Genomic DNA, 26,259 nt, shown 5'->3' with positions numbered 1-26,259 from the left:
TCTCACAGATTATTATAGTCTTGTGTAGTTTTTCATTGATAATAAATATAGCATTTATATACATGTTATATAAATTTAGAAAAGAAATGCACTTATACCTTTACCTGTTATATCATACAGCAGCTAGTTAACACTGGTAACAGGAAAAAGGGGGATGCCCCTGGGCTCATAGCCAGATCTGTATTCATGACATGACCATATTAGGATTTCTGCCTTCACTGACATCACAGTCTAGCATAGAAAAACAAAAAAAAAAAAAAAAACACACAAAGTGAGTGTTTTGTCCAGTAAAAATACTATATACCTCATCTATCTGATATTTTGGTCATATTCAATACGAGCAAGCACCTCTGTAAATTAGGTTGCATTCAATTAGAAAATGTTATTTATTGAAAGAGAATGGTGGACGGAGTGAACAAAGATCCCGCTCACTTTTATGAGCCCAGTTGGTGGCCCAGAAGACGCTCACAGAAAGCAGCACTGATGACTGAGGTCGATGAAGATCCACCTTTTATGGCGCATGACATCAATCGGGTGGTCAGGGATCCCTTTGGCGAAGAAGTTACCGATGGAGTGTCCAGAAAAGAAATCTGGAGAAATTCTAAACAATGAAAGAACTTAAACTGAAGTGGGGAAGGAACTGGGTAGGATGTGGCCGGCGTCAGGTCGTACGGGTTTAGTAGGGTGAGTTTACTTTAATAGTTTGTCATTTTTTTTTCTTCCATTTAGATAGTCCTGGACAGGAATTGGGTCAATTCAAGCCACTCTGTTCCCAGTTACCATAGTTTATATTTTCATACTGGAATGATGAAAAAGCTGAAATGCAAAGTGAAGGAAGGACACACCTTTCCACCTCTCACTCCTTTGAAAAACACACAGCCACACCCAACAGAGGTGAGCAGCGATGGTGAAAGCAGGGAGGATTGTGTGCCGAGCACACAGCACTTTGTTCTTCAGTTAGAGATCGCTACACAGGAAACGCTGCCTCAAGCTGACAGCTGTTTGGTTACAGCGAGGGGCCGTCAGCCTCTGTGTGTTGTCTTAATGCACACCTGAGGGAATGAGAGTCTTCACTTGCCTGTGCTTCACTTTCAGCTCCACGCTGGGTAAATATAGACAAACAAATCATGGCAGAGACGCATCAAAGTCAGGAGTGGAAGGGTGTGGGGTGGGGGGGTTGCATTTATTTCCAAAAGACACACAGTAAATACAGCTGCTCTCTTCTACATCTGAGTGTAAACGCGTCTACATCAAGCTGAATAGTTTCCTGAATCCTGGGTTTACGTCGATATACTGGCTTTGTGTTTGCGTCCACTGTCATAACAGTCACATCGAGACGATCAACTCACCGTTTACAATAAAGTTAAATCACTTACGGACAATGTACACAATCATATGTGCTTCTTATAACAATATCAGATTTAAAAACTAGTACATTTTGCATATTAAGCTTGGTAAGCTCTAGAAAATATTCACATACATTTAATGAGTTAAACTGAAACAGCACCAGAATATTGCATACATTTCTTTAAAAAAAACACTTAAGATTATTAGGTTTAGGTTGTCAGCACCTATGTGTATGCAATATGCAGTACACAGGTACTCAGTTATTGCTATTTAAGTATATTATTTGGGCTTAATTGATTAAAAAAAACAAAAAAAACAACTTTAACCGACTTTAACTTTAACCAAGTTTAACCGACACATTTTATCTGGGCAATTTTTCAGAAAGATCATGTATTTAAAGACAAAAATCTTTACTGATATCTTCTTTTATTATTTTTGTAATACTTGCTGAAGAGTTTAAAAAATGTTGCCCAGGTGTTACGTTGTAGTACCAAACAGTCAAAGGTTCGAATGGTTTTAAGCTCTTATTTCTTGTGTGGATAGTTAATGAAGAAACAAAAAGAAAACAACAAAATATTTAAATCACAATTAAGCAAAACAAAACGCATATACATACATATTTATTTTAAAAAGTGTCCAAAGGGGGGGAAGCAAAACAAACAAACAAAGATCCTGAATAAATGAGATGGCCTCTGATGGAACGTGAATATTTTTGCTCATCATCTCGCACCATCTTTCACTCTTTTCTTCCCTGTGGCTTCACCATCATCATCATCATCATCATCATCATCATCCTCAGTGTCTTTGGTCCGTGTGCACAATATCAAGATGGAATGTCGGAACAAACAAACGAAAACAAACAAACCAACAAAAAACAGATGTTGTCGCTGCTATGGTGATGGAGGACAAATCCATGGCCGTGTGAGGAAGGGTATACAGCGCCCAAAAATTAACTGAAAAACAACGACAAACAATAAACAAAATAAATCGAATGAACAAACAGCGACTTTACTGAAATAATAAGTGAAATAAAAGAGAGGGATCAGAAAAGCAGCACTGAAGCAAAGAAGTTAGGAAGCTCAGATAAAATCGTAGCGCGTGTGCTGGTGAATGAGGTGTGAACCTTTTAAACTACACTCTGTATGATGATTACTTCGAACACCAGTCCTGAGTGAAACGGCCAAAAATGATGTTCGGAAACGCACAAAATGGAAGATCTGCAACAGGAACAAGAGTAATGCACGTGAGCGGCCACAAGATGGAGCCATATGCCTGGTCAACTTGGTGGGAATGACCATGAAGACTTCACTGCCGTTCACCTATGACCAAAGCTTGGCATACACACAGAGATGCTTGCTTCACTCAAAGCCAGCTCTGATTGTGATACAGTGTGTAAGGGACCGCCAGCCAACAAAACAAAACACAGATAAAGAACTGAAAAGGAGCTACACGACAGACTGAAGTAAAGTGAAACCTGAACATTGTACACGTTTGACTGTCTGAAATGGCCTTGAAATCATCAATATGAGATTAAAGTGCAGACTTTCAGCTTTAACTCAAAATCCTGAATGAATGTGCAGGAATTACTGCTATTTGTTGATATATGTGCCCCATATTCACAGGACAAGTGACTGGCAGGTAGAAGGTTCGTGACCAGAGATGGGCAGTAACGCGTTACTTGTAACGCGTTACTGTAATCTGATTACTTTTTTCAAGTAACGAGTAAAGTAAGGGATTACTATTGCAAAATCGGTAATTAGATTACCGTTACTTTCCGGTAGGAACGCTGCGTTACTGCGTTACTAAAACCGTGATTTTTTGCGAGAATGTCTCATGACAGTGACGTCACAAACGTCACACTCGCTTACAACAGCTGTGTGCAGATCAACAATGGCTCACATATCGATTGTGGGAGAGAGTATGAGCACGCAGCGTTTAAAGCGTGGAAGTACTGACCTTACTTTGAGTTTGATTCCATAAAAAGTGACAAAAACATTAGCGTCCATCGTGCGTGGGAAGAAAACTTCTTTTTACAGCGAAAAAAACCCCTAAACTTCCGAGCAAGCACCGAGTGCACAACGACGTACACAGAGAAACTCGCGGATTCTTCAACTGACCGCGGCACACGTGCACCAGGGTAAACCTCCACCTACCCCCAGGCCTGCTTTACAGGTGAAAATAGAGCAACAGGACCGCTGAGTCTTTGACTTTATTTATTTTCTGCTGTGTTTTACTTGCATCTATTTGAAAGAGTGAGTGTAAACACAAAAAATATTTTATTTTATGTGCTGGAATGTGTAGAAAATAGGTTTAAATGTTAAACTAATTTATTCAAGTCAGAGAATGTTGCATATAATTAAATTTTTGCTTGATGCATAAAGTTAAAAGATTAAAACTGATAAAACAAGTTAAAAAAAGAGACTTTTCCATTTGATTACATTTTGTATGATGGATTATGTAGAAAAAGTAGAATTGGGCTGAAAGATCTATCGCTTTATCACCTATTCAGGTTGTAAATCGTGTTTTTAAAAAGTAACTAAGTAACTAAGTAATTAATTACTTTTGAAAATAAGTAATCAGTAAAGTAACGGGATTACTTTTTGGGGAAGTAATCAGTAATTAGTTACTGATTACTTTTTTCAAGTAACTTGACCAACACTGTTCGTGACCAGGTCATTTCATGAAAAACTGAGCAGATAAAAGTTGAATCCAAGTACTGAACTTGCATTTTGTAGCTCCTAATAAGGATTTCAAAACGTTATCAGCTTCAAGAAACTTCAAGCTAAACTTCTGTTTTACTACATGAGTTTTATGGAGGTTGAGCAAAAATGTTGGTCTAAGATCAAACTCATTTTATAGCTTCTACAGTCAAGTTGTACTTGACCAAGACTAAACCAGAAAAAAGCAGCCTCTTATCAACAGTATGTGAACAAGTTGGTCTAAAGACAAAACAAGCTGAAGGCTCCTAGAATGCAGCTTTAAACGAAGGAATTTCAAAACAATGCTGACTGGGCTTTGAAACAACCACAGCACCTTGATCCCTGCTGTGATGGGTGAGCTATAGATCGCTATGCATGTCAGTCCAATACCGTACTTAAGAAGAAAGCATCAGGTATAAAGTGGAAGATTTAACAACGATGAGCACACCCCTATTGAAACATCAGTTTTGCCCTTTCTGAGGTTTTCACTACCTCCTGACTGAGTATCCTGAATAATTAGAGCGAGGCGAAAGGAAAGAGTGAAAGCACAGGAAATGTTAAGCTTGGGCAGGACAAAAAGGAGAGGAAGTTTCCTTAACGCATGCCAGGCCTTTATAATGGTTGAAATGCTTGTGTATTGGAGACAGGTCGACAACAGGTCTAAAGCAGCAAAACACGCTCTATTCAAGGCTCCATAAATCCAAGGGAATTAGCAGAATGCTAACCTCGTGTATCAGTGTTACTCAGCAAAACAAGAAGAGACAAGAGCAGCGGGGAAATCATTTCAGGTTCTGAAGGCACACAGTGAAAGGCAAGAGGATTACTTAAAGAAAGGAGTAGGGTTTAAAAAAGAAGCAGCTTCCTGTTACTGAGAGAAGAATGACACGATTGAGTGACTTAGAGGGACTGCCTTACTTTTTCTTGTCCTTGTCTTTCTTGACGGGCTGAGATAAGGACAGTGTCTCGGCTGCCGCCTTCCTCTTGTTAAAGGCGTTCATCTCCTCCTCCAGGTATCCTCGCTTATCCTCCACCTTCTTCTTCTCCTCCTGGTGCATCCGTTTCAGCTGCTCGAACTTTTCGTGCAACTGAGGGGGAGAAGACGAGTGTGGAGACGGACAAATGGGATGAGGACAAGAGAGACGAAACTTTAGAAGAAAGGGCAGTTTAGGAAGAGTTTGTCTGACTAATATTTTTATACTCAAACTGAACTGAACATTGGCTTTTCCTATATTTTTTCAGTGTATATAATTTTGTCTTGCATGGTTATATTACTAAGAGCAGGTTAAATAACCATATTATGAAGTGCAGTGAAAAACAGGGAATCCCCCTGTTTAGTCATACACTGCTTCCCTTGTGATCGACAACACACCATCATATGCTATTGCAGTGTGCAACACTTTGGTATGTATAACACTGGATGCACTGCAGAGCTGCTCAAAGTGTTTTTGAGGGCCCTGTATAGTTGACAAGTAGACACTCAAACAAAATAGAAACTATTAAATGCAGGTGTTAAAGACCTAAAGTGTGGCTTTTATGGTTACTGGGAGCCCTTAGCAACATTTTATGCACTCCTCAAGTACAACAAGGAAATAATGCACTTTTGTAGATTTCAATCGTAATACTATGATGGGAGGTGAAAACTCATCTCTTTCCAACACTGAGAAAGTTGGTGGTAAACTGTAGAAACTGCACAAAATTTAAAAATGCCAAGACAAACTTTCTTAGATCAGACATACAGTCAAGTTACAAACAATAATTTAAAGTGTTTGATCTGTGCATTTCTTTCTGTGTAGTCACAGCTTCCTAAACTGACACTGAGTCATAACTTTGAGCCTCACTGTAGGGAAATCGTGTGATGAGGGTCTTGGTACTTTCTCACAGTGGTGCCAGATATGAGTGATTAGGATAAACCAATACAAACAGAGTCGGTCATTCACATGTGCAGACACTTTGTCATATCTTAAAATGTGCTGAACTCAACAGGTTTTACAGATGCCATGCAAAACTGTGTGCACAATATTTCTGATCTTCTGACAAAAAAGCACCTGAAGTTGATGTGTGGACATGTCAGGTGCAATTGACTATCAAATAAACGACAGCTCGGCTTTTCCAGACTGACCTCTCTCTCCTTGTCTTTAAGTTCTGCTTCCGTCTCTTTTACTTTGTTGACAAACATTTGCCGCATTTCTTCCTCTTTGCGCTGCAGATCCCCCAAGAACTCTTTCCTCTTAGCCTCATACGTCTCCTGAAGGCTGCAGAGCAGTAAAGCCAGGACAGAGAACAGAAACAAAGAAAGATTAGGCACAGTCTTCAAAAGATAATCGTTTCCTTTCATTGCTGTTGACAGTTGGTTGACTGTGTGAGCCTTTCAATAAACGCATTGTCTGTGTTGCACTGGGTGTGTCCACCATCTACCTGAATGGCTCGCTGTCAGGATCTGTATCTTTGAAACCCATCTCCTCGAGCTTGCAGCGCCGGTACAGCTCATAATGGCGGGCATGTGTCTGCTCCCTCAGATCCTCCATGTTGACTCTGATCAGCATCTCTCTGAGCTTTACAAAGTCGCAGTGGCTCTCGTTCTCAACTAAAAGGACAAATACAGAACGCCATGAGTACAGCAGCAGAGACTCAGGAGGCCCTTTTAGTTATTCCCTCCACATTAGACTCTTCTGGTGTCCAAATAATGTTGTTTTCAGTCCTTGCTTCACGCCTTCATTCAGTGCCTGGCCATCATTTTCAAATGACTTTAACATGCCATCTGTCACTCCCTCAGCCTCTCTTCCTCTTAAAAGCAGGAATGTGAAGCCTCCACAGGAAACAGATAATTCGGCATCTACATATACGCCATCCTGAGTGATTAAATTAAACCAAATCAATTTTTTTTTCCAGCAGACTTCATATTCTGCACTTTTCGTGCTCACTTTGTTCAACTGGAGAGAACTTTCACTTTAGTTTCACGTTTGAGTGAGTCTCACACTTAAATGCCTTCATGGTGACGAAAGGGCAGGAAGTGTTTCCTGCCTCACAGACTGACAGCAGAGGAGGGGAGAGGGGATGATGGGTGCCCTGGGCATCCACTCTGTTGAAGCCTTCAGTCACAGGTCACCTCACCCCATCAAAACAATAAGGACTGTTCTGATAATAAAATGTGTTTCATTTTGAGGCCAAAGCTAAGATCTGTAATGGCAGGAAACCCTAAGATGACTGAACCATTTTGTACAGTAAAACAATCTCAAAGTTAAGGTAAAACAAGTGAGTCATAAAGAGCTAATACAGGCAGAAAGAAAAGTCAAACAAGCACTTTGGGGGACTGTAGATCAGGAAGTACTATAAACCAGCTATATAAATGCAGTCCATTTGCCATTATTTACTGAAGTTCTGACGCGAGTTTTGTATTTTAGCTAATACTGACAGTTTCCCACCATAAAACGATGATCTTCCATTCAACTATAGCTAGCGAGAATGCTTGCTACAGATCTGCTGTTGCTGAGAGAAATCTTATTAAAATAAAATAAAAACAAAAAGGGTTTAACTTGTGTGCAACATCATTTGTTCGGATCAAACATGCAAGGCAAGACTTCAGTATATTAAATAAAAACTTTTAATACCTTCTGAGTTCATTCGATCTCTTTTTGTCTATATTGGAAACTAACTTGAACAACATCTTCAGTAAGCTTTTTTTGTTTTGCTTTTAAATAACAGGAGACGATTTGGAGAACAATGAATGGAGTATTAGTAGATCCCAAGGATATCTTAATAGAATGTTTGACTAAACTAAAAAAAATAAAAGCATAACTCATTAAAAAAATTTGTTGAAAGTCAAGTTCATCAACCTACTGGCAAAACTCAGCAACCCCTTAAGATTACTTTGGTTGCTTCAGACCCGATTTGTGAAGAAAGGTCACCGTGGTGAGAAAATACAAAGGCATTATGTTTAAATACCACCAGAAGCTCTAAGGATGAATAAACAACAGTGGTGGCATTCAAAAAGCACAATTAGCATGGCAATTAGCTTTTCCAGGTGGACACAGATGTGAAAGTCTGCAGAGGATGACGTTAAAATATAACAATGCAACATAAATATTTAAACAAAACAACAAAGGGTAACTTTAAAAAAAAAAAAAGAAGGCATTCCTTTATTAGACTTGGACAAAACACAAAATAAACTAACAAATTCTTTTGAAACCAAAATTAATTTCAAAAATCAGCAGTCATTCAGCTGCATGACTCAATCACTCGTGTATTTTTTGCTCAAATTTGCTGGCTAACCGCACATCATTAGTGGAAAAAACATGGGTTTAAAAAAAAGAAACTAGCCGTTTACTGGGGCTGCATCCAGGCTACAGAAAATTATTGTTCATTTGGCATCTAATAGCCTCTCTTCTGCACACTACCACCACACCCCCGTGAGGACTGAATGAAGGCCAACTCTCCAACTGCCTGCAGCACTGAGCCCTCAAGATACAGAAGCACATGGCTCTGCTGGTACACAGACACATGCACAGAAATACAGAAGCAAGCAAGCAAGAGAGATGTGGCTCCAAATAAAGTTATCAAAAGTAAACATTCATGCAATTAAAAATCTAGAATGATCGGTTTTTACTGGGTTGATTAACAGCTCCGTGAGTCTTTGGAAAGGCTTCCAGATGTTTGGAGTTTCAAAGATAAATATTACAGATTAGGGAAAGCTTTGCCTCATCATATACATCCTTCAGTCTCTGCTGAATCCTTGAATTCCTTACTGCTTTCCAAATATTTATTCCCTGCGCCAAGGAGGTAGGTAGGATTTTGATAGTGTCATTCTATCTGTAAACACCATAGCTCAAACTGTTTTGAAACAATTCTGATAAAACTTAGTAGAGGTGTAGAGTGGGGTCATGTTAACAATCCATTAAAATCTGGCTTACATCCACCAAGGTCTTCAAGGTCAACTCACTGACTTATTGTGCAAATATTGACAAAAATTGACAACAGTTTTTCACACTGGCAAGAAAATATTGGCATGGAACATTAACCCTAACCCTTTAATTTTATTACAGTACAGTAATGGGTTATAACCATTTAAATACAAAACAATTTGGGCACATGTACAATGATCTGGGTCATTTATGCTTTCTTCAAGAATTTTAAGATGGACAGATGGAAATATTCACAATTTGCTAATCTCTCACTGTCTTGCTGTGGGCTTATATACATACTATGTGTATATACTATTACGATATTTAAATGGTAATAAAAGCGAGTCATGTTGTAAAGTACATGCCGTACTTCATGCAGGGATGTGGGAACCAGCAGTGCTGTCTTTTACAGTATAAAGACGTGATCTCACCTCATATTACTTCAGTGCATGATCATTTCCTCTGGGGCCGTGTCTAGACTCTTCTTCTTTCTTTCTTTTTACTTGTTTGTATAAGAGAACATTAATAAATTGTGTTCAAATAATGCCCTTGTACAGTGAGGCTGTTTGGGTGGTGACGAGTCTTCAGGCGTGTTTGGTGGAAGTTCTGAATTTAAAAATCCAGGGTCACTGTTTATTTCTGCTTTCTGCTGAAATATTAAAACCAACGAAATATCAATGGACGGATTACATTCTCAGAAGAAAATAAGTCTGCGAAAAACTTGATCTATGTGATTATTTAGTAGCTTTTAGTGATACTTTTACTGAGTAGATTAATGCTGAATAATACATTTTTTTAAATCAAGAACAAATGTACGTTTCTGAACTTACATAAATCTACACATTCTCAGGATTTACTGTTTATGTGATTAGGGATGTGTAATTTGATGCCAGAAAAATATTCTTAATTTTGTGTCGTTTTCTATCTGTGTGAATAGTAACACATAGAAAGCTGCAGAGAAGGTCTGCTACGTGTCACAGATGTCTGGAGTTCAGAGATAACAGCACAATGAGATCTTGGGGAAGATTAAATACACACACACACAAAGACCCCCTGAATAGCTCTTTTAGTCAGCAGACAGCCCTCGTCTGTCTTTCTTCAAGCTCATGGAAATTTCTCATGACTCTTTAAGAGGTTACCATAACCCATCTATATGACATCTGGCATCTACAAACTGTTTCCACAGATTGAGAGCCTCCCTTCAGTTAGCTGCATGTTATAAAACACAGAGACCTCTGTGCTCAGATACTGTGACAAGTGTGTTGTATGAATGATGAGCAATCAGTGTGAAAGCAGGGCTGAGTCAAAATGGAAGCAGCTTTGCTCTATTATATCCCATCAATTTAGACTTTTGATGCCAGACATTGATGGACTTTACGGATGAGACATAACCATGCAGACAACAACAAGCTTCAAGAGTCTACTGCACAAGTTATAGTTGTTTCTAAATACAAAAATAAACAAATACTACATACCTGCTTGCAACTATAATACATTATTGTGTGTTGTGTAATATATAAGAACACTTGTAAAAAAAAAAATAAGAAAAGCAACCAGGAAAGAAATGAGCTTACAGCAGGGCTGACAAAACTTTTTTGCAGTAAGCACCAGTCTGTCGGATGACTGGACTAGAGCAGCACAGTGACTGATAAGTCCAGAGGAATCCATCCCACAGGAGACACGCAGCAGGCTTTAGAAATAACCACAGTGTCCTCTGAGGGTTGGAGAATGAGTGGCCACTAGATAATGGAGAGAGGAGAGGAAGAGAGGATGGGTGAGGGAGGGAGCAGTAAACGAAAAAGGAAGGAAGGAAGCGAGAGATGGAGGGAGAGTGGAAGGGAGTGAGCGAGGTTCTCTGAGAGGATGACTCCCACATGAGCAGCAATATTCTCACAGCAAATCTGTGTGTGTGTGTGTGTGTGTGTGTGTGTGTGTGTGTGTGTGTGTGTGTGACATTATTAAATTAAACTGTTTACCATCATTGACAAACACAGAGGAATGAGCTGTGGGAAACAAAAACTCCCAAGAAACCCGACGTCTCCACGGGCAACGCATTCATGCCAATATCCAGGCATACATCCAGGCTCTGCACGCCTACAAACACAATGCATGAAGCTAAAGACGAGACATCGTTAACGATAAACTGTCTGCGTGCGCACAGAGACACTGTCAAAACGATCTCCATACTTCATTTTAGTGTCACTCCGCATAAAGTGACACTGTCAGCTGTGGAGGGCATTCTGCATTAACGGGTAAAAATAAACAGGAAAACTATGGGATGCACTCGCCACTCTGCCACGTGCAGGAAACATCCTTCACCAAGGATACTTAACTGAGTAAAACGTCCTTAACGAACAAAAAACAAATTAAAAAAACAAGAACAAAAAAAAATAAAATAGGGAGTCCAGCTACTAGTTTGTTTGTTTTTTTTATTTAAAAATGAATCATATGATTCAGAGCTTTGTCAGTCATATATTATTTTTTATGATTCCTGCAGGTTACTTTTCTTCCACTGGCTTTATTGTTTTTCTCATTCTACTTTCTCAAATACAGAGTTACTGCCTGGTATGACTTTTAATATTGCAAAACATCCACATGAACACCCAAACACAGGCACAAGGACACTGAGTCACCTACTTCCTCAGATATATAAAAATAAACAAAAGATAAAAATCCCACATGACCGATTTCAGCCACATTCACAGCACAGCAAAAACAAGAAAATCAAGCAAACTTATAAAACGGCATAACAGCAACTGTACAACAGTTCAGCGTTTGTGCCAATATCCCAAACAGTCACCTGTCACACATTAGGTACGCCTATTCAAACGCTCAATAATGCAAATGCCTAATTAGCCAATTACAACTTAGTACTTTTAAGTAAAGAGACAAGGTCAAGATGCATTAGAAAGGGGAAGAAAGGTCACTTAGGCAACTTTGAATGTGGCATGGTTTTTGGTGCCAGAGTGGTTGTGCTGAGTAATTCAGAAACTACTGATGGTTCAAAAAAGAGGAAATATCTGATGACTAGCAGTGCTCTAGAAGAAAAGACCTTGCTGATGTCCGAAGTCAGAGGGGAGTGACCAGACTTCTTTGAACTGATAGCAAGGCAAAACTAATAATCATTCACTACAACCAAGGTATGCAGAAGAGCATCTCTGAACACCCTGAAACCTTGAAGCAGCAGAAGAGCACACAGGGTGCCACTCCTGTCAGATATTAATCTGCACAGGCTCACCAACACTGGACAATGGACCGTAAAAAAAAACATTGCCGGTTGTGACTAGTACTTTATGGAGTATAACCATTTTCTCTAACTGAGGATATATAATATGTGGTATTTTACAAGAAAAAAAACACTTTCTTTTTGTAGTAGTCCTGAAAAATTAATCAAACAAGAAATGATCCTTTAACCCTTTATTGACCGGCCCTTCAAATTTACCTGTAAAATGGGCCCGCCGTTGGGCCCATGATCAATAAAGGGTTAATAAACCAGCTATTTGATTGTAAAATACAAACACAACATATTGTGGTTAAATTTCTTGTCAGCATCTCTCACCTTGAACGACACCCCAGGGGTACTGTCTGGCCCTCACTGCTTTGTTCCCCACTTTGACTTCTTCCACACTCCCGACTACAGCAAATGGCAGATGGGCCTGCACAGAAAAACAGGTTAGTGTCAAAAAGGTTTTTACAAAAAAAAAGTTCTTACTGGTGCAATAAGCAGGGGACCAGGGTACACTGCCCTAAGGAGATTTTTTTTTTTATTCTTCACAGAACAAGTCAATTTTCAGTAGGCTGTGGTGTAAACTGTACTAAAACGAACAGGACGGATAAGCCGTTTCACTGTGTTTGTCTGCTCTCTTATCCTTCACAACCAAACCACACCAGTGCAAAGCGTAACCATGTTTACATATGAGCTGCACCAGTGATCGGTTTCACGTTTTAAAACAAAATGGGTCTCCCAACTGCGGCTCAGATGGGAGACCTATTTAGTTGAAGTGATTAAACACACACGCTTTATTATTGCTCTTGGAGCTACTATGCTTCATTAAGACCAACAGTGAGGAGGCATCGCAGGGGAAACATGCCTGACACGCTACCTCAAAAATTAGATGGCGAGTTGAAACCAGCTGGCTGGTTACAGCTCAGAGGAACCAGCAAGCTGGCGAGTGTGGGTGCTGATGTAACCAACTATGAATAGACTGGGATACTGTACAAGGACAGTGCCTCGGAGAACCAAATGCTGTCTTGTTCACCATTTTTGTACATGCGTGGGTGTGTGTTTAAACATTATGATTATACATGAGAGGCATAATAAATTCTGATCTAAAAATAGACAGATATTATCATGAAAATGCACTTGTGCCTGATGCTTCAGCAAAGGTCTGTAGCATACGTTTAATTATAATCCTACTTGTAAGATGAAACTTAAGTTGGAGTAATATCATAAAGTTTATGCACTTTTTAAATTTTTTACCTAAACCAAGGAGGTTACATTTTTGGTAGCGCTTGCGTGTGTGTGCATTCAATTTTGTCATTCTGTCTGCAAACACACTTGCATATAAAAGTCTTGCATGAATTCTGATCAAACTTTGTAGGACTGTAGAGTCGAGTTGTGAAGGTCAAAGTGATAATAATGCTAGACAGAGCCATTTAAAATTATGTTTCTTACTGCTACTGTTTGTATTATTTTGTATAGGTAATGATATAGGGTGAATCTAAATATCACGTCACTTTGGGCCTCTTCTTCAAGGTCAAGTAAGGTCAAACGTTCATAAAATGCTTTTTATCTTTTAAACTACGCTTAAAATGTACTGTCTTTGTCTGTATTGACAAGTGATACTGATACAGTGGGATGCAAAAGTTTGGGCAACCTTGTTAATAGTCTTTATTTTCCTGTATAAATCGTTGGTTGTTACAATAAAAAAAATTGTCAGTTAAATATATCACATAGGAGACACAGTGATAGTTGAGAAGTGAAATGAAGTTTATTGGATTTACAGAAAGTGTGCAATAATTTTTTTAACTTAATCAGGCAGGTGCATAAATTTGGGCACTGTTGTCATTTTATTGATTCCAAAACCTTTAGAACTAATTATTGGAACTCAAATTGGCTTGGGAAGCTCAGTGACCCCTGACCTACATACACAGGTGAATCCAATAATGAGAAAGAGTATTTAAGGGGGTCAATTGTAACTTTCCCTCCTCTTTTAATTTCCTCTGAAGAGTAGCAACACGGGGGGTCTCAAAACAACTCTCAAATGACCTGAAGACAAAGATTGTTCACCATCATGGTTTAGGGGAAGGATACAGAAAGCTGTCTCAGAGATGTAAGCTGTCTGTTTCCACAGTTAGGAACATATTGAGAAAATGGAAGACCACAGGCTCAGTTCAAGTTAAGGCTCGAAGTGGCAGACCAAGAAAAACTCGGACAGACAGAAGCGACCACTGGTGAGAACAGTCAGAGTTAACCCACAGACCAGCACCAAAGACCTACAACATCATCTTGCAGCAGATGGAGTCACTGTGCATCGTTCAACCATTCGGCGCACTTTACACAAGGAGATTCTGTATGTGAGAGTGATGCAGAGGAAGCCTTTTCTCTGCCCACAGCACAAACAGAGCCCCTTGAGGTTTGCTAAAGCACATTTGGACAAGCCAACTTCATTCTGGAATAAGGTGCTGGGGACTGATGAAACAAAAACTGAGTTATTTGGGCATAACAAGGCATTATGCATGGAGGAAAAAGAACACAGCATTCCAAGAAAAACACCTGCTACCTACAGTAAAATATGGTGGTGGTTCCATCATGCTGTGGGGCTGTGTGGCCAGTGCAGGGACTGGGAATCTTGTCAAAGTTGAGGGACACATGGATTCCACTCAGTATCAGCAGATTCTGGAGACCAATGTCCAGGAATCAGAGACAAAGCTGAAGCTGCACCGGGGCTGGATCTTTCAACAAGACAGTGACCCGAAACACTGCTCAAAATCCACTAAGGCATTCATGCAGAGGAACAAGTACAACGTTCTGGAATGATCATCTCAGTCCCCAGACGTGAATATTATTGAAAATCTGTGGTGTGAGTTAAAGAGAGCTGTCCGTGCTCGGAAGCCATCAAACCTGAATAAACGAGAGATGTTTTGTAAAGAGGAATGGTCCAAAAGACCTTCAACCACAATCCAGACTCTCATTGGAACCAACAGGAAGCATTTAGAGGCTGTAATTTCTGCAAAAGGCGGATCTACTAAATATTGATTTCATTTCTTTTTTTGTGGCGCCCAAATTTATGCACCTGTCTGATTTTGTTTAAACAATTATTGCACACTTTCTGTAAATCCAATAAACTTCTTTTCACTTCTCAAATATCACTGTGTGTGTCTCCTATGTGATATATTTAACTGACTTTTTTTTTTTAATCGTAACAACCAACGATTTATACAGGAAAATAAAGACTATTAACAAGGTTGCCCAAACTTTTGCATCCCACTGTATATGGGGATTCCAAATATCACATAATAGTTTGCATCCAAATATCATGTAACATTTGACCTCTCACCTTATATCTTTAAAGAAAGCTTTATGAAGAGAAAGAAAATGAGCTGACTGGTTATATAGAAGTATACTTCAGTAAAATATTATATAATACGCAGAAGTTATTCATACCCAGTTATTTATAATTCAATTACCTACTCCTCCATTAAGTTTATATACAAAATACAATACTGCTCCCTTAAAAGTAAATAAGGCCCAGAGAGTGAGCTCCCATGGCACAGGTTTGTGCACTCAGAGTGCCTGTTATGGTTATGCTTGCATAGGCAGACTAGTGCAGAACTTCTTTTTAGTTCTTGTTACGAACTAAAAAGAAGAATAGAAAAGTGCCAATCAGTGCAATCAGTGGGTCCAACGACATATGATCCTTGTATATAGCTACATACCCACGGTTAGCTAGTGTTTGCAAATATTATAAATATTTTACAAAGTATACAGTCAAAATTGTGAGACTGTAATTCATCTGCATTGAAACACTGACTCTTTATTTATGGTGTTTTAGTCAAAGCATGTGTTACCGTCATTAAAACAAAGAATGTTTTGACTTTTTAAATGTTTTTGTGCCAAAAATATTACTTACATTCATGGAGGCATTGATCTCACTGACAGTTTCGTCATCTGTTGGGAACTGATATATCTGGACGCCGTTGCTCACCAGCTCGCTCATTATCTTTATTTTGAATTTATGAAGCTCGCTCTTGGAGATTGTGTCCGCTTTGGCAATGATGGGAATTATGTTGACCTGCGGAAATAATGACAAAAAAAAAGTGAGATAGTTATTAAATATGCGGTGCACTGCACTGTTGTTGCTAATGTGGTGGAGTCTTCCAAAAATGATAATGCAAAGACGTTTTGTGTTACATTATGGAAGCATTTGGTTTAGCCTGGTTTAAACGTTGACATGACAAAACAAAAGGATGCACAGGAAACACCTGAATGTTTTCAGATCATGACAGATTACAGCAATTGCCATCTAACCATCATGAGCAAACACTGCTTAAAAAAAAATTAAAGCTACATTAAATATGTTGAGGTTTTAAACAGCTGTGTAGCGCATCTATAAGACCATGCACAGTTAACTGAATAGCAAATAAGCCCAATCAGAACCCCGACTGATAAATAAAACAAACAGTGATTATGAAAACAAACTCGGCTCCATCTACAATCAGCAGCAGATGTGAAGAAATAAACGCACAGTTTGTCTGCATTCCTCTGTACGGCTGCATTTCCCAGATCACCAACTGGGAAGATGGCAGGACTCCCACAGATCCACACAGCAATTCCACAGCGTGCCTTAGAGTATGAGTCAGAGCTTGTTAAAAATCAAATTTGAATCTCATCATACTTTGTTGGCTCGTTAATTTGCAGCGGGGTGGCCAGTATCAGGTTTTAACCCTAATATAACAAACTAATTTAACTAATCTCGGTGTTATATTTGCTCGCTTCCCACAACTGAGTTTTCCCAGCTGACCAAAGATCATTCCCAAACAGTTAATGTTTGTTCTGAGGGACCAGGAGCGCCAGCTGTGACCACATTAAAGCAGTTCACAGGAAAGATAATCCCTGAAAAAACAGCCCAATATTTTTGGCACTTTGTCATTTAATGTTATACAGGGAAATATCTCTGAGTGTGCAGGTGAGACCACGCTGATACAGTCTGAGCCTTAATAATGAAAACGCTTACACAACAATATAAAAACACCTAATATGAATGGATCCCATTATTATCGTTTGTGTTACATAATTATCTGGATAATGAGCTGCTTAACTCAGTTTTCATAATGAAGTTCCTGTAATTTCTGGGCTTTGGTGAACAAGAAATTGATGTACAACACTGCTGTGGAGTCAATTACTCACCTTTTTTAAAGGCTGGATTTATTTATTGATATAACACTGCTATGATAAATTACTTATTGCATGCCGCTCGTAATAGATTAGTTTGAATCATCATGTGTTTATTTTTTCAAGAAAAAATAAACACATGATGACTCTTGGGGACGCTCTGGAGTATTTCCTGATTTTTTTTTATCTGATTTATGGACGCTGCTGGATAAGAAGATTCTGGGAAAGTCGCAATAAATCTACAAATATAAAAATAGATGTTTAGCAAGATGTTTTCAAGCACGCCTTGGAAGCCTAAATAATACCTGATGGCAATAAAAGCAGGAACACAACAAATGTCTCACAGACTTAGATAAGGGTTTAAAAGATCTCAAACCTGCAAGCTGCCACTGACTGTGGATAACGTCACACAGCACTGATGTGAGAACAGCGTAGGCATGGTCTCATGGTAAGTGGGCAGCATGACGTGTCCTGTCCCATGCACAGTCTACTCAGGCAGCAGCTTCTCTTGAACCAAACCGAGTATTTTCAGTACCACTGTGTGCTATATGTAGGGAGCGGACAATGCCCTGACCTGATTGTGCCAACACTGTTCAAAGCTCATGTGAAAAAACAGCACTACAGGAGTCAGGAAGCAGACTCCTTATTACTTTTAGAACCCCAGCATGTAATGTGTCCTTTCAGTAATGCTGCTTCAAGCCTCTCCCTCTATTTTTACTTTGGAAAACATCTCATCTGCCACAAACAGGAAAAACGGTATAACCAAAAACAGCAAAATGGAACCTAACCCAGCCATGTGACAGTGGATTACATCACAAATTAAAAAGGTATTCTTAAAGTTAAGCAGGAGGCATGAATCCTTTCGCCGAATAACCTCAATAAACTCACTCTTTTACATTCTTTAATTTATAAAGTTAAGTAGAAATGTTTCCCATCCGTTAACAAAAAGACTTAAAACCTTCATTTAAAACAAACGACACTCCTTTCAGACTCCTATCTCTCTTCCTGCCTTCATTTACTAAAAACCACATTTTACTTTACGGGCCTTGTGTGGGGAGGGCTGATTCGTTAACAAGAAAAACACCATTGTCTGGGTTAGACAGAAAAAAAATACACAGACTGAGGGAAAAGCTGTTTCTGGTCTCTTTCCCTGGTTTTTCTGTCAGAGGGGACAGATCTGTTCATTTATCTGTTTCATTTCCAGATACAACTTAAGATTTACACACAATGTAATGATGCTTTCTCTGACAAGGATATGTCTCTGCATTAAATTTGATATCAAAAACACATAGCCCTGATTTATCGAGCCATGAAAAAACATAACGATTTCCAGCTACTGGGATGGGGGGTTTTTTTTGTTTGTTTTTTTAAAGCAATTTTCTTGGTTCTGCATGTTTAAGAATTAGATTTCAGGCTGTAAACGCGTCTGTAATCTGTTGAAAACTAACTGGTATAAAAAACTGAATGCAAAAACATAAAATAACTTTGTTAAAGCTATTTGGTTTATTGTCTTGGTTTATGCAAAACAAAGTAGGCACTTTCTGTGGTCACCCTCCAGATATCCAGAGCCCATAAACATGAAATAAGACAGAAATCTCATAAATGTGCAAAGGTTGAATATTGTTTGGTTTGCAAGGGTCTTAAATGTTGCCTCCAAATCTATCTAGAAAGAGAACCCTGCACACACAAAGTCCATCTGCCCTGTAAAACACAGCAGTGTCACTTCTACATTGCAGTTACTCAACACTGGCTTGTTTTCAGATACAACAGCAAACACACTGCACATTGTGGAAAAATTGCTGGGACAGATCCACTGAGATCAGAGTGGTACTCATCGTGAACACCCGCAGCCTCACTGGTGGGTTCTGAATTGTGTAAATCTTTAAGGATAAAAAATAAAGCCTACATTTCTTCCGGTTTAATCCGGAAACACTTTGTGAATGTGTGCAAAAAAATGCTTAAAAGGTGTATATATAAAATGTCTCTGATTGTTACATCAAAAGAAAAAAAATGTTAATCATATGGATCTACATAAAGTTTAGGCTGTGGTAGCTGCTCTGCTACAGTATATTTAGCTCAGGTAAGTTGGATGAGTCAAAGCAGAGGCCATGGCTTGGCTGTGTTCACTGTGCTCATTTGGGTGGTATAAGGAGACAGTTGGCAAACATAGCATGCCAGGTTTTGATCGTTCTGTTGGCACATCAAGACAGCACACGGGCTTGGTGGTCAGCGCCATCGTTTCACAGCAAGGAGAGTCCTAAATTTGGATTTCTGTCCTTTTCTAAAGTTCGTATAGGTTCCTTCACAGGTTAGGTTAGAACTCCTGTATCCCTAAAGGACAGTTTTAGTAAAAATACCAGAAGCACTGGTTTAATTTTGTATTAAAAAAGTACTTTGAAAAGAAAAGAATAAACCCTTGGGTTTTTAAGAAAGGGTTTAATATACTGAATCAAATTTGTTCCTGAAAGCTGAGGACTGAGTTAAGAGCCGTTGCATAAATTATTTATACACTTTTTCTGATGCCATAAAACTATTAAGTGTCCCTGTAGAGCGGCATTTGGCTGAGGTATCTAGTTTTTATTATGAAGAGTATCGAGAGACTTCTGGCAGAGATGGCTTGATTGTTGGCAGGGGAAAGCCAGCAGGGTTGGTCACAAGCTGACCATCTGCTTTATTCTGGATTTATTATTACTGCACCAACAGAAACAAACAGAGACAAAGCTACCACTTCATCAGCTCTACAGCAGTGCTATTAGAAGTTAAATAGACTGAAAAACTAATCGCAACCACTGCAGATCAATCTGAATGATCGAATAAAATTTGATTGCTGAACCTTACAGTGTATTGTTTTGGTATAATCTCATACAAATTCACAAAAATTGGCTTATGGCTTCCACATAAAGCTTTGTAAGTGAAATGTGACAACTCCTGTGTGAGTTTACTGCCTCACAGCTTTAAAGTTAAACGAGCTCCTGCAGAGCTGAAAATACAAATCTCCTCTTTCACCGTCATTCACTCTCCTCTGGGTTTTGTCGGCTTCATAATGTCTTACAGCTCACCTCCCTGGCTTTTAATAATTTCTTTTATTAAACTGTGAAAACAGGAATAAAATGACAAAATAAACAGATAATAAACAGGCAATGCCCACTTAATACAATGAAAATATAAATAATAAAATAATAAATACAAATGGCTCCAACTTAATGGCTCCAAACTGACTTATCTGGCTTGTCTAACTATGTACACCACAGTGACTCCGCCCCTTTCCCTTTCTTTGCCCCAAGTGCTGTTTTGATGAGATTTTTTTTCCATTTGTTATTTAATGAAGGCAATCCCAACGACTGCATCTCCAGTGAGATACACTCATCACATACAGCAAATCATAGATCCATGGAGCAATAATCTGTGCAGTAATACTCACAACAACAATGAAAGAGCCACAAATCAATGTGTTCCTGAATCTGACTATTGACTGTGTGCTGACCTGCAAACATATACCAAACTCAATCTCAGAGTGAATTAGAGGGTTGTGATGCTGATGTATTGGAAGCAGAGTAGTTTAAACTGACATAAATATCTTTTTATAAATAAGAACCTCTCCCTTAAAACACCAAATCAAATTTTTTCACTATGCTGGCTTTTTAGGTGTAAAACTAGTCATGGAGAGGTTCTCTTTTCCCCAAATCACAACTATTACAGTTCAAACCATTAATCCTTTTCCACAGAAATAGCCAAATAAGTTCAGCCTAAACACTGCCATGTGAACTCTTCTTGAAATCCTAAAAGATGAAATGGAAACTTGCATAGTCACTGGAACATTTTTGTTTCAACTTTACTCTTCTCTTTTGGGACACAGAGTCCACACCCTGGTAGGAAGATCAGGGATGCCCTCGTTTCAGTGAAATTCAAACCAGTCACACGGAAAGGGAAGTCTGACTTCAGACTAATATTATTCAAACACACTTGCATTTTTCCAGAGGGAAAATATAAATGCATGCTTGTGTGTCACATGTGCGTACCTTGCTGTCCAGTTTTTTCATAGTAACGAGGTCCAGGGACTTGAGGGAGTGTCCTGTCGGGGCAATGAAATAAAGGCAGATGTGGATCCTGGTGTCGTGGTAGTTAAACAGCGAGCGTTTGATCTTCAGCTCTTCCTGGAGATAGTTTTCAAACTGAGTGTCAATGTAGTCAACAATGGGTTTGTAACTGTGGAGAGAGGAAGGGAGAAGAGAGAAACCGTTAGGATTTATGTCTGTGGGTCAAAGCTAAATATTTGTCTTCTTATTCATGCGCTGGTAATGAATATGAAAAGGGAAAGGGGACTTTTCACAGGGAAAGGAAAAGACACAGATATGTTTTCAGTAACTGTGTGATCTGATTCAATGCCAAGATCTCAGCTTAGAATTGCACAGCTTAGTGCTGCATGAAATTTGTGTTCAGCTTATGGAAGGTCCAATCAAAGAGGCTGCAGAAAACAACGCGTCCTCTCTGTCACAGAGCTGTGACCGCTTTCGGAGCCTTTAAGTGTCACCAGTAAATCAGTGAAGGGCACGAACACAAAGTAACACATCGTCGTCTTTACAGCCTTTTCTCCTCGAGCATTTGCGAGAAAGGACAGGAGAGATGGGGAGTGCCTTTAATGCTACACCACTCGCTCACAGCTACTTGACTATACAGCTAAATGTCAGAAAATGTTACTTACATTGCATTAAAATAACACATTTCTGTTGGTTATTGCTCCAGTACAGTTGGTTTCTATAAGCTGTTTTCAATCTTTTAACCACAAAAGCCGGTGACCAGCCTCATTGGGATGTTTTGAATCACATTCACACCAGACTTGTTTATTTGAGTCTGCAGCTTTAACTCGTTTCATTTGGGAAGATGAGAAGAAAACCATTAGAAGGAAGCCACATGCTTAAATAAAAAACTAAGCGAACTGTTGGTTCATTAGTCATAGTAGATAACGTCACACAGTCATAGTCTGGTTCTCACATCAACACTTGTCATTTTCTGGCTATATATCTCTACAATTCTGATCATCTACATATGAGATGTTCAGTAAATTTGTTTGTATTGAACAGATGTCTCCAGACGAATTCCTTCGTTTATCTCATGCTGTTATATTTGGACACTGCACAACCAACTCAAACACTGTATGTTTTTCTTGCTGTGGATAGTAGAAAGGCTTGAAAACAACTGCAACCAGTGTCAAACATCTTTAACACCTCCTGAATCCATATTCAGTCACATAGACTTCAAAGTGCCTCGGAGTGACCAAAATGCAACCCAGATGCTCATGTTTAACATGCGTCTGCAAAAGTAAAAGTGATAATGATGACATTTTGTCTTTAGAAAACAACGAACTCTGAGAAACAAGCCCAAAAAACAGGGCTACAAGGACATAGCTGTTTTGTTTCTTTTAGAATTAATAGGAAGCAGTTCCCTTGTGTGCTCTGGAAAGATGCAGTTTAACACTAAAGATGGAAAATAGTGACACAGTCCTGTTACGTTTAATCTAAGAGCTTGAATGTGATTTCTACAAACTCTCTGACCTAAAGCCAGTAATTCCAAGTTTTTCCTGTTAACCATCACCATACACTACTTCCATCTTTTCTAAACATGACAAATAACTGAAAATTACATCATCTTGTCCACTGTTCAACTCCGGATGTGCCACTTCACTGATGTTTTACAACTCAAAAGTGACACATAAGTAGAACAGGAAAAAAATGTATTCCATTCCCTCAGCTTGCAACATGTTTACAGTCATCTGTCCTCTCACTTCACATCCATCTTCAATCTTCTCTGAGGAATGCACAAACTGTGACCTTTTGAAGCTCTCTCAGTGTGCCGTTACACTCCGCTGCAGGCTCTGTCCTTCGCCATGTTGGTTTAAACGGTCTACGGAGAAAGCTGCTATCAAAGAGCGTGAGAGTGCTGCTTCCTGGCTAGGCCACAACAAGTACACTTCATTCCACAGCTGAATGTTAAAATAAACAAATCAACAATTTCCTCTTTATTTCTCCAACTTCCTTCAATTTCAGCCTTCGGAGACACCATAAAAGATGCAGAAGTCTGGACTGACAGTGGTTTGTGTGTCTGGGTCACTCGTTTGCCTACGTAAGCATCTTTTCATTAAAAATGTGTCAATGTCATTTTGGAGCTTGCCGATTTTTGGGGAAATACTTACAGGGAAATCTGCTTTTACAACAGACCAAAGGAAATCACAAATTCGTTTTTTTTACTTCTGCTTTTGGCTTATGGGATAATGCAGAGATATATTTGTGATCATCATTGTTAGTTTTTGTTGCTGGTTACCAAGCAGGTCTGGATACTTTGTGAGGCACTCTGGGCTGTATGTATGTGCACTTAGCTCACCTATCCTCTTTGTTGATCTGATCGCCGAAGCCAACCGTGTCAACAATGGTCAGTTTGAGGCGGACGTTGGTTTCTTGCAGGTCGTATGTTCGAGGCCGCAGATACACGCCGTTCTGGTAATGGCTCGCCTCTTCGTTCTCAAACATGGTGTTAAAGAGCGTGTTCATTAACGTCGACTTTCCGATACCAGTCTCCCCTGTGAACGGTCGGAAGCAGAGAGGGAGATGGAGAAAGAGAGAGTGCGTTAGCATCACTTGGGAGTACTTCATCAGCTTTCAGACATCGATTTTTATTGCTGTAACAGAAGTGTAAGCCAGTGTATTACGTTCATGTCAAGAAATACAACACAGTGCTGCTGTTTGTTATTTATCTTTGTAGCTAAACATGTCACTCAGTGCAAAGTAAATCAACACGAGGGCCAGAGGGACTCTGGAGAAATGTACAGTAGTTACACATTCTCTGTCCGATACTCACCTACACATAGGATGTTGAAACAAAAACCCTGCGTGACCGATTTGCTGACCAGCTGCTCAGGGAGGCTGTCAAACCCAACATGGCCACCCAAACTGAGGTTACGCTTCTCTTCATTCTACAGGACACACACAAAAAAAAAAAAACATCAGAAGTGTGGCGGATGTCAGGAAAACACATGGCCGAGTCATTATTCAGAAGAGGATGGCACAGATACTGAAGCGCTCACATTCCAATGCGTGGAAACATCAAAGACCTTCTGCTCATTCTGCACATGTAAAATCCATCACATTATGATTTAGGTAATCGGGGCCTGCAGTGAGGATGAGCTTCAAGAATAATCACTCAGAAGCACAAAGAAGAAAGACATGCTTTAACAGACAGAGGAAGGAAGTGATTATATTTGTATGGAAAATGGAATAAGGCACTTGAAAACATGCAAGATGCAAGTTAGCAGCTTGTTTTATAGAAAACCCCAGTGTGGACATTTCAGAACTCCACCAGTCCACCTATTCTCCAAACAAGCTCATGATCAATTTATCAGTTATTACACACTATAATAGAAATATATCGTTAATAGTGGGATGATAACAGCAGGTACAGAAGAGGCACCCAGGCTGCCTTATCTGCAACACCTTCGTCAGGTTTGATCTGTGGGATCCCCTGCCACTTCAAGAGCAGCTGGGAGATTTAATCCCTCTACTTCGAACCTCCGCCCTGCTGGAGGTGCATTGTGCACCTCTAAAAAAAGGAGCACCCACAGGGCATCCTTATGAGAAGGCTAAATCAGCTCAACTGACTCGTCTCACCGTTTAGGATCACAGGGATATTTCAGCAGGTTGTATCAGTGATCTTGCTCTTTCAGTCGTTTCTCAAAGCTCATGACCATCGGTGACATAGATCGAACAGTAAATCGAGTGCTTTGACTTCTGATTAAATTCTTTCCCCACTGCTGAGGTGAAGTAAGATGCCCACAGATGTCCAAAGAAACGGCCACGGAAGTATTTAACCTAAAACACAAAAGTTAGCAATGCACGACAAACTAAAAACCACCAGAAAAAAAAACAACAACAACAACAAATCAGGAGGGTTGTAACCTTTTTTCACATTTGATCTAGCTCATTTAACCAATCTCAGCCAAAGAAGAGAGTTAAAGCTGTACAAGAGGGCCAGCACCTTGAGATGAATAGGGCCACCCGATCTCATCTGGCTGAGCCACGAAGGACTGCATACTTGAAAGCTGAAGTCACCAAGCACAGGCAGCTGAGAGCAGAGCACAGCCAACAATACAGAACTGAGAGGTGGAGGCAGGCTCCGAATACACAGAAGATGACTTTTAAACCTAACTGAACTGCATAATACAGGCTGGAAAGTGTGTGTGTGTGTGTGTGTGTGTGTGTGTGTGTGTGTGTGTGTGTGTGTGTGTTCAGGGGTTTCGGGAGGTGAACGAGAAAACAGGGCTTAATGTGTCAGGCAACACAGCTGGAGTAATCCAACATGAGCTGAGATAGGCAATACTGAGCTGAGCTGCAGCACATTGGGGAGATTACTATACTACACTAACATGTGTTAAAAGTAATAAATATCCTATATGCATTGATAATATGAATATTATTTAAACAAAGACATCAATTTCACTGCAAACCCCACAACAACAGACAGAAACTCCCTTCATTACATATCGTTCTGAATTTCTTAATGAACATTGTATTTATAAATGTGAAAGGAGCAATAACACAATAATTGTGCATTGTAATAGGTGCATGACAGACTGAATATATTAGTATGCTAAAACAAGGGATAAGGCCGGTTTCAGTTGTGTGCACTGTAGCTCCATAATCATCCTCGATTTCCAGTTCGAGCAGTTTATACAGCTCTTGTTCTTAAGTCTGAATACGTATATTGTAAGTCGCTTTGAAAGGAAAAAGCAATGAATAACTGCAACGTTTGCAGGAGTCGGTTTCAGGTTCACTGAGATGAATGAGAGGAAGAGGCTGTGGCCATTCTTTCTTTGTTATTCGCTGTAAACTCAGACCTTGTCAAACAACATTAGTCGGCCTGCTAGTCAGCA

General features: G+C 39.5%; 1 protein-coding gene across 3 annotated transcripts in view; it reads right to left on the bottom strand.

The window, feature by feature from the left end:
• Positions 1-26,259, bottom strand: part of septin8a (septin 8a) — a 40,038-nt gene that overhangs the window by 6,741 nt on the left and 7,038 nt on the right. For 2 of the 3 annotated variants that reach the window (XM_085470716.1, XM_085470717.1), the window contains exons 2-9: positions 24,192-24,306; positions 23,718-23,913; positions 21,359-21,545; positions 16,078-16,239; positions 12,504-12,600; positions 6,462-6,630; positions 6,166-6,298; positions 4,962-5,131 (exon numbers count right to left, since the gene is read on the bottom strand). In XM_085470716.1, coding sequence (XP_085326842.1) covers positions 4,962-5,131; positions 6,166-6,298; positions 6,462-6,630; positions 12,504-12,600; positions 16,078-16,239; positions 21,359-21,545; positions 23,718-23,913; positions 24,192-24,306 — 1,229 coding nt within the window. Of the gene's footprint in view, positions 1-1,164; positions 2,301-4,961; positions 5,132-6,165; positions 6,299-6,461; positions 6,631-12,503; positions 12,601-16,077; positions 16,240-21,358; positions 21,546-23,717; positions 23,914-24,191; positions 24,307-26,259 lie in introns of those variants that run through there. The other variant, XM_085470718.1, reaches the window with a different exon arrangement.

Source organism: Copadichromis virginalis, linkage group LG10 (genome assembly GCF_057382275.1).
Source record: "Copadichromis virginalis isolate Kocher_CV1m ecotype Utaka linkage group LG10, C_Virginalis_male_GT1.1, whole genome shotgun sequence".
In the NCBI taxonomy this organism is placed as follows: Eukaryota; Metazoa; Chordata; class Actinopteri; order Cichliformes; family Cichlidae; genus Copadichromis; species Copadichromis virginalis.
The sequence above is the reverse complement of the archived record's forward strand: the minus strand, read 5'-3'. Positions and strand labels throughout refer to the sequence as shown.